The 9,818-nt window shown below is 46.7% G+C and overlaps 1 protein-coding gene across 1 annotated transcript; it reads left to right on the top strand.

Moving 5' to 3' along the window:
- Positions 1-3,422: 3,422 nt before the first annotated feature.
- On the top strand, positions 3,423-7,209 carry LOC135369525 (kinesin-like protein KIF2A). The gene is made up of 3 exons (XM_064603109.1): positions 3,423-3,748; positions 5,088-5,276; positions 6,863-7,209. The coding sequence occupies exons 1-3, from the start codon at positions 3,470-3,472 to the stop codon at positions 7,106-7,108; spliced, it is 714 nt and encodes a 237-aa protein (XP_064459179.1). The 5' UTR covers positions 3,423-3,469; the 3' UTR covers positions 7,109-7,209.
- The last annotated feature ends 2,609 nt before the right edge of the window (positions 7,210-9,818 follow it).

The following is a 9,818-nucleotide window of genomic DNA, read 5'->3' on the forward strand; positions in this document are numbered from 1 at the left end:
CTCGCATTGTTGCTCGGGGCATCCACCCTGATGCTCTCAGAATACATATGGTTGACCTGTGAAAGATATTCTGGCTGGAATAGGTTGAAGCCAGCTCCAAACCCTGATGTCCAGACACAGTTCTTGACATACTGACACAAGAATTGCGTTTGGACAATCAGAGCTTGAAACGAACGATGATGGTGTGTATCGTTGTTGCAGACGAGGAACAGCTGCGTTGTCTTGTGCAACGATGTGTAGTTTGGCAGCAGTCTTTTTTTTTTCTTGTCACCTGCACACACAAAAGAAGGTTTTCATCAGCATCTCTTTTCCAATAAAAGATTAGCTACATCTCTGAATATTCTGTGACCGGAAATCAGAAGGCCGTGGTTCGAATCTTGGCGTCAGCACCTTTTTCCTGAGTTGTTTCCTTTAACTGAAGATTGCGCCAAGCGGATTTAAATGAAGGTACTGTAAAGCAGCACCGATCAAATGCCATTTAGTGTGGCTATTCGAAAGTCCAAGCCACCAGGACAAAAACTGCGCAAGTTTCATTCCAATCGACGGTGCAATTAATTAGAAAAATACAATTAAAGATTTCGGGCAACACTGTACTAGGTATTCGAAATGAATCCGTACTCCTGACACATACGGCGGCAACCACATTGCATGCGTATAACACGGGGCCCGACATAACAATCCACCACAATCCACCATAAAATCCGCCCTGCAATCCACACAACGGTCCACATCTCAGGATAAACGGATAAGCGAACTGAAATGAAATGCTGAGCCGTTGAAAAAAATGTGTCAGACGTTCAAGAAGCCAGACAGTCTCGGGACTTGTTTGTTCACAGAGGTCCACAGAGAGAGTTTGTTCCTTCGAAAGAGGTCGCGAACAGAAGGAGCGCGCAGACAGCAGCAGTGAAGTAGGGAGAGACTCCATCGAACAGCGGCCAGCAGTGAGTTACTTCGCAAAAACAGGGGTTAACAGGTTAAACTGTTAACAGGGGTTTCAGGTAAACAGGAAAACTAATAATATGGTTACTAAAATAACGAAGTTCCGATGTAATAGTGTGTAATACCAATTTTCAGTGTTGCCCGCTGTACAGGGGGTTGTTTGACACCAGGCGTCGCTCCGCTCCACTACGCCACATTTTTCATGGCAAATTACAAAAATATGTATAGCGCGTTGTCGGCCGTATGGTTCCGCATATGGTATTTAGAAGCAACAAAGTCTCTAGTCACATCACCGGCTATCATGCTTGTCTACTGCTTTACAGTACCTTTAATACGGTCGTCACGTGAGCAAGTCACATCCTCATAGGATGTCACGTGATGGCTCGCGCTATAAAGCTATTGATCTAAAAAAACATGAAGGTGATAAGCTGAAAGTGGCATTTTGGGCACTGTGCACACAACACTCTGAGTATCGTCGACATACAATGTCAAGTTGGAAAATCCACTTTCCTAATATCAGTACAGGACGAATGGATGGGACTGGACAGTCAAGAACCGTTGCAGTACCTTCTTGATTGTCGAGTAGGAAATTATTAGACCGCCTCTCAGCCACGGTACCCAGCTAAAAAAATCATGATCTATAATAATCTATCCACGGTCAATTCAAATATAAAAAAACGTGGATCGGCTAATTCACGCTTGTTTACTACCCAAGAGCATTTCCCCCCTTGCACACGGCCATCCTCCAATGATGATTGATAGCAATGGCCATTTGAACATGCGTAGCGCCACCTAGCGCGTAGCGTGGGACTTTCTTAAACTGCACTGGATTCAACGCTCGTTACAAGTTCCACGTTTGGTGGCGTACGCCTTTTTTTTTTATCGTATGCTCTTTATAGTTGTCACAAAAAAGGCATATGGGCTATGCGGTAAAATTCATTTCTAAGAGTGTATCAATGACATTTTATTTGAATGACCATTGAACGCTGCCCGCACCCCGTTAAATTGGCTCATAGTCAAATGATAAACAAACAAAATAAAATGTTGTCACACACTTTCTTAGGAAACCCAGAGTTTCCGTGAGAAATATTTCAATCAAACCAGCAGGCAATTATGTGTAATCGAATTTTATACCCGCCGCGCTTTCACACTCGAGACGTCAGTGCTGGTAACTTTCGGTTTCTGCTCTGCAAAGTAATACAGCGACCTGTTCAAGTCGAAACGTGCTAATTACATTGTATCTTATCTCAAAACGCCCCTCAATCACGTTTATTGAAGTCGTACATCCTCCTGCCATTCACCAGGGTGCGAGAGCAGATGTTTACGTGACCGTGAAAGCGAAACCTATGCCGTTCGTGTTTCTCGTTTCTCTCAAAACTGTCGATACATTGCAGGATGAAATCTTGCATTTGCCATTCTACGCCTGGCCCTAGAGCCGAACACAGCTCTAATAGCAAAGCCAGTTAAAGGGACATTGAATGAATAGAAAATAACAACACTTTAGGAGTAGAAATTAAAGGATCACAAGCCCCTGGGTTACATATTCGCAGAAAACGCGCGAGTGCAGCGCGCAATCATGGTACGAAAAATATAACTTTTATAATCTCGTGGGTCAGAAAAGCTTCCTTTTTCGGCCAACACCATCTAGAGAAAAAGCCTGGACGCTTGAGGTACGTGACGTAACAATTAAGGGTCCGCCAATCCCGACCATGCTTTCAGAGGTCGTAGCTATGGAAAGGAGCCGCGACAAGCCGCATGCGGAGCCACAGGTAGCCACAGAAAGCCTGCGCTTCAGAATCGTCTGCCGCGATTGGCTGACATCTAGGCTGACATTCCGATTCGAAAAGAGAGGGGCGCATGCCTTTTTTGTGTGTGTGTCAACTTGGAAATATGATAAGTGCCACAAAAGACGTACGCTCCTTCTCTCTTCGAATCCGAAGCGATAATCCCATCATGCGTGGCAATAGTTGGCGCACAGCGTACTATGCGGTGACGTTCCGCTGTTAGAGTGGTAGCAGACGATTCTCAGCAGCCAATAAAAGGCGCTCTGCTGACTTAGCTTCACCACACGCGAGGAGTTGCTTAGGGAAATCACCAGATTCTTAACCGAAATTCACCTTAACCGAAAGCGCGAATTCCTGTAAGATAATTTTCTCAAGAAATTCGCACTTGCCAAGCGAAAAGTTTTGTGTAAATGTTACTGAAGGTGTCGTGTTCATATCACACCGTAAACCTCACAACCTGCCTTTCCTGCGCCTCCAACAGCTCCAGACGGTCCCTTTAAGCATTGGAGCACAAGACCGCAGATCATCGTCATCAAGCGCCCGAGCACAAGGAAACCAACGAAGGATCCGAAAGATTGTTGCATATTGGCGAGCGTAGAAGAAGGAAGACAGACAGACACACACAGACATAGTTTGTCCCTTTTGTCCTGGCCAATCTCCCTTAGTGGCTCACGGCCATCATCTCATTGGTAGAAGAAGCAGAAGAAGAAGAAGGAAGACGACGAAGCAGAACAGAGGCAGCAGCGATGGACGACCGTCTCGAAGGTGACGGCGGACTTCGTCCGGGCCTCAACGTTGACATCCGTCGTACAGACGGGCGCGTGCATGCCGCAACCATCACTGCAGTCGACTTTCGCACGGGACTGGTCACAGTGGAGTGGTTCGAAGGCGGAGAGACCAAGGGCAAACAACTGGAGGTTGAAGCGCTTCTGCGACTCAATCCCGCGCTTCGCATCCCGCGCGTCACGTGCAACGAGTTCGACGTCACACAAGACAAGTCACCTCGACGTTCGTCCTCACCCACGGTATGGTATATGCGCCTCTTAGAAGCGTGTCCCTCTAAGGAATACTGGTTTTCAGGTCTCCAGCGTAGAACGTAGAGAAGCTGTGTCCGCTACATGCGGAGGTATCTTGATGTAATTTAAGGGTGTACAGTTATGTACCTGAGCAGTATACGTTGTGGGGCGAGTCGGTTCATTGCAGTACAGAAGATAGCGCTAAGAACAGACGACCACAGTGAACGCATAGACGGGACGAACCCTTCCCGTCAACATCTTCTCTGTGGTCGTCTGTTCTTAGCGCTATCTTCTGTACTACAGCTATGTACGCTTGACTGTACTACTAAACGGGAAGCAAGAGGATGTGACGTCATCAGGACTGTTGGGTTAAGGGTAAAAAGAGAAACGAACTATCTCTGCACCTGGCTCGTTGAGGTTGCTCTCTCCGAACGTGTTTCAGAGGGTAGACATTTGCAATGCAAACTAGGCGATGGGAGTGCAGGTTGCCCAGCAGGCAAGCCGTTGCTAGGACTGAAACCGTAAAGTTTTCGGCTTTAAATTGATGTGCTGAAGATCGACAAGGATCATCTCACCAATAAACTGGAAACATTGAAGATAACATTCGTTATTATTTTTTTAGCTGTACGCGCGAGTCACTCAATAACAGAGTGCGCGTGAACAGAAGGAAGACCGAGCGACCCCCGACATTTAAGTATGCTAGACTGCGGTCAGCTAGACCGATCGTTCTCACAAGAAACAGACTCCCTGCCGTGCCTGAGACTTCCCTCTATGGGCACATTGCATGCTAGTCTAGTAATCATGTACCAGATAACGCCGAAAGCAACGCGTATAATGTTGTATGGCTCCAGGACTATTATATGTGTGGCTATTCGCTCTCTTCTTCAGCTGTCCTTGTACAAAGTCTGTTTGAAGTAGGGCTAATAGACCATGTCTTGCCAACTGTAGGATGGGACAAGCGTAAGCTTGCCCACATCACGCTCCAAAAATAATGCGCCGCCTGCGACGTTTTTACAAAAGCAAGCGCCACCTGTAGCACGCAAGGGCTCATGGGAACTTAGAGAGCCTTGAAGCATTACGAGATGGCCAGAGGCGGAAGTAGAACAACAATAACATTCCCCGTACGCGCTGCAACAGCGTCAGCCGGGATAAACCATAACCGAAGCAGACGACAGAGCAGTGTCCCCCAAAGTTCCCATGGTGCTTTGCGCCGCGCACTTGGTGGCGCGCGCATATTTTTCAAGTCGTCTAGTTCATATATTCATTTGCTGTATACGCTTTATAACTCTACATCGGCAGACAGGCCAGTGTGGAACGCTTTGAACCCTGACGCGCTTTCTGCTAACAGAACACTGGGCGGAAAACGAGGCAAGCGGACCACGTGGTTGACGGACCTGGCGATTACGAATTTCGAGGACGTCAACAAAGATTTAGGGAGATGGCGACAGATCGCCGTGAAACAGATGCGATACTTCGCAGGAGCTCGGAGAACATGTTCGAGCACAGAGCAGAGCCTGCAAGTCCACGAGCACGCAAGGTGAAGCTTCTTTGTCTGTCAGCAGAGTGACCCCATTGATGATCGCCTTGGCGGAAAATTTAACGTCGGTGTCGCATCATAGAATAGGTATTCGTCCATCATGTACCGTTGTTGAAAGGGCGTGTCAGCGAGGAAGGGTTTTACTTCGTATAATACACGTGCATAGATAAGAAATGAAAAAAAAAAAAGCCCACACAAAATGACAAAAGCGCAAAACGGATTGACAATAATGAAATCTCGAAAATGTACCGCAAATTGCGCCCAACATACACGTCTTGTCAGAAGTGAGGTGAGAATTGTACGCGTGAGGGCAGTACCGATAATGCCTCAGGTGCGGATTGTTCCGTTGAAATAACACGCCAATGAAAAAATGGCTAGGAAGCAAGCGAGCTGGTGAAGATGATGCATGATGTAAAACTCCGAGACTAGGGAACACGAAGGGTCTGTGTCTGTCCCTTCGTGTTCCCTATGTCTCGGGGTTTTACATCATGTAACACGCCAGTTCACTTATTATCCGTCAAATAAGGCTGTCCTTCCATTATTTCACTTCTTTTCATCCACTAAACTCGCGTTTCAAGTGAAAGAGAAAAAAAATGTGCTTTGCCACTGCTATTCTGTTAGCTTGATGTACGAGCAACCGAAACTTGTGAATGCGAAGAAAAAATGGAAGAAACCTTTTAAAATGAAGAGAAAGCTTGATTTTCAGCTCTACTTAACATTCAGCTCCGCTGGTATCGTGCTACTGGTCGTACTGCTGGTGATCGGGATCGCTTCACTTGACGGGACCGATTGTCATTCGGACATAGCAGATGGCTTGTTGGCGGTACTTGCAACAGGCGATTTCCATAAAGTCTTCAGCGATATTTACATATTAAGAATATTATTGCTTATTGTTACTAATTAGTAGTTAACAGTTAGTTTGTTAATATTGATAACAATCAGTGAAATAAGCAGACGCAAATACAAGCCATGCAGTGGATTAGAGGTAGTGAAGCATCTTTATTACGGGCGCCCACGGGACCAGGACTTCGGTGGGGGCATGTGCTTAAATAAGAGCTTTAATGCTCGCCATAGGAAACCCAGCTGTCCGCTGTAGGGGAATGGCCAACAAGGAGTGGTGTCTGCAGTGAAAGGTTTCACTACTACATTGCTTTACAGCAAGGAAAAAAAAAAAAACGAAGCAAGCAGCGCATTGCTGTGAAAACGGTGGGATGCGTGTCTCAAGCCGGGGTCACGTTACGGAGGGGAAAAAGATCCAAACGAGAAAGAATATCCATGCAACGAAAAGGTCCATGGGGAAACAAGATCTACTAGTAGATAATATTTTCCTATGGATCTTGTTTTCCTTTTGAATCTTTTTACCTGAAATCGAAGGAGTGGGTGACAGACTGACAGGTGACTCGGGAGTCGGAATATCGAATTTTGTATTCGATTCGGAAATTGTGTAGAATATGGACTTCTCCGCTTCGTTATCCGAAGAACTGGAATATTCACACGTGCCTAATCATTTCAGGTGTCGTCAGCAGGTCCCCGTCAGGTTGCGGGCATGTGCCGTAACAACTGTTGTTGCTTGTTTTCTTTTTCAGATAAATCGTCCAGTCCTCGATGAGGAGGAAGCTCTGCGCGAAGTGGTGAAGCGGTACCGGTACTTGATTGACGTTAGTGAGCTTTGGATGACAGCCGATGTGCGCATGCTCACAAGGGTTGCCAGCGGTAGAGCTACAGAAGATGCTTGGGTGCGAGAGCTGGAGGAACTCCTCATGGAAAAGCTCGGTCTCCTATCGGAGCTGAAGGACTCGGTTAGCCGCTATCGAAAGATAAGAGATACCTAGATACGGATCACGGAGTGGTAGAATATCCTCCGTTCGCAGCATTGAGGATGCGAGCAATAAAATTAAGCCATTTAAGCCAATAAAATTGATGGAACCATTGACGGAACGAAACGGAAGTTTCTAATAAAGTGATCTCTCGTTTCTTTTTTTTTTTTTACTCTCTGTGATCTATCGAATTTTACCTTATTTACTGAACATTAGCCATAATAGTTGGCTATATAGGCTATAACAGCTGATCGTAGCTTGACGCAGTAGTTTATCCAGAATCCCAAGCACGGAGGGGTGTTGGAAAAAATGGGGGGAGGTCATTATTACAGATTAACATATCATTACTGACGTGTGTCTAAAGCTGAAATCGCAAGGGCACCCCCTGTAGGGGATACACAGGCGAAAAAGTTATGGGGGTGTCACTGAACATTTGGGGGGGTGTAGGGGGGGGGGGTCTGGATGAATCACTGGCTAGATGAAGTTGGTGACACGCTCTTATTCTACATGAAGTTTGTAACACTATTGTCACCTGCAGGCAATCGTTACGTGTCACGAATACGGTAACAACTTGCCACATCATTGTAGTACCTCTGTCTGAACCGCTTGAGAGACAAGGACAGGTATCTTCGGAGGGTTTCGATGACGTGGTCATGAAGAGGAAAAGCAGTAGGGGAGTACACGTTCCAGTCTACGTCCTCTATACCAAAACCGAGGGTACGAAAGGAACGCTATATAAACACACACAGCTCGTTCTTTTCGTACCCTCACGTTGTGGTTTTTACCGTTTTAACGCTTTTATTAGAGTGTTTTAGTAAACCGCTCTTGCATCTCCGATACGATAGCCGCTACGGCGTTGGTCTCATGGCGCATGCGCGACGCAATCGGAGCCTCGCTACCATATCGCTGGTACGGATATCCTCAAGGAATAGCGTACAGTGTTATCGGAGACGTCACGAGGGTTGCGCGGCTCCGCAAGGAGAAGAACAAGAAGACTAGGCCAACTACGCGTGAAGCAAGATGGCGGTGAGGACCCCCGTAGCATTCTTTATGCTGTTCAAGGTGATTACGAGTTACCCTGTTGTGGATGCAACGGAATGGATTACAGAACTCCTAAACAGCGTAACATGGAAAGGCTTCGTGGTTTCAGGTTCCGGACTTGCCACGCGGGAGCGCCACGACGTTAATTAACCGTACCGTCTCCTACTACGGTGTACTAAAACGTCACTGGCGTCGGTCTCGGGTGTCGTGGTATCGTGGTTTACTAAATATAACTATTACTACTAAACTAAATTATTACTAAATATCTAGCAATAATTTAGTAGTATTTAATTAATATTACTAAATTATTATAACTACTACACTATTACTACTAAACTAACTCCAAACATCCCAAATTTTAACGGTGTTCAACGTCTTCTAAAGGCCATTCAAAAAACCACTCTCTTTTCTTTGTGCAAATTTTGATACGAGCGCATCTTGGCGTGGTCTTCCACGCCGAAACAGAGTTCGAATTCTGCCGTCGACGTGCTGTCCGGGGTGCCTTTCATGGGGGGTTATTGGCGGCAAAAAGACGGCTGTAAGGAACCCATGCGAGTTCCCTGCGAAGCCGGCCCAGGATGCGTTTCCCTCTCGCCGAGCACCATAGCACAATGCCGTCCAACTAGACATACAGCCACATTAAAAGTATAGCTGGACGACAGCGTCACACAACTACGGTATGGAGAAACGTCTATCACTGTAGATTGGAGGATGACGCACACCAATCTTCCTCCTCATATGCCTCATTCCCGTGCCCGCGCTTTCCAGGGCCGAACTTCTGCCAGCGGGTCTCATCATTCCCGTCATCAAAGCACGCATACACACATACCCAGGTCCGCGGAATTCGGCATACCCATCACTACGTGCCGTTGTTCGCGTTTTTATTTCGGGCTTTTTTCGCTCTCGCTGTATATATGAGCTCTTCTAAATCATAATGGAGCCGCTAATTCCGGCGCATTCCGCCTCCATATTTCACGGCCTTATGAAGGAAGAAGCCGCTGATATTAAAGACGGACTCTGGAAGCTTCCCTTTGATTAATTGCTGTCCGCGTACAATGGAACCAGGCGTCTGGGGGGAAGTCTTAGACGTGTGCTGAGCGCCGTGGGACACTTCGGTCATCCCTGCTGTCTTAGAGCGAAGAAAAGAACACGCTCTCTTATACGCTACTCTAGATCTCGCATCAGAGGACCCTGGGACGACGCGAAAAACGTTTGCCAGCATCATGATGCATACAATACTGCTTCTCTTCTCTCGCGCCTGAAATCGTCGGTGCTTTTCTCATATTTAACGCGATTGTACCAGCTCTAGCCGGTCTATTTGTTGCCTTTGTCGTAGCTGATGGTTGCCCATAATAAGTCGGCCCTCGATTTGTGAAGGGTTAACGTTCCAGAAAAATGGCTCATAAATGGAGACTTGGATTCAGGAAGGGGAATTGCCTTTCTCCCATAAAGCGAGTGAATTCGTAAATCGAGGGTTCATAAGTCGAAGGGCTGACTCTTCTCCGCCTTGCTCTTCTTGGCAGAACGAACGTTGGGTAGAGCAGGATACATACGAAGTTGCCTCACAGTGCACAATACTACCGCCATCATTGTAAGAGACGCTATACGGAGATCCGCGCATCCGCACGAGCGACGTCCTCACGGAAGATACTACAGGATTCACTAGAGGATTCACTAGAGGATT

This window comes from Ornithodoros turicata, chromosome 9, assembly GCF_037126465.1.
Source record: "Ornithodoros turicata isolate Travis chromosome 9, ASM3712646v1, whole genome shotgun sequence".
Taxonomy (NCBI): Eukaryota; Metazoa; Arthropoda; class Arachnida; order Ixodida; family Argasidae; genus Ornithodoros; species Ornithodoros turicata.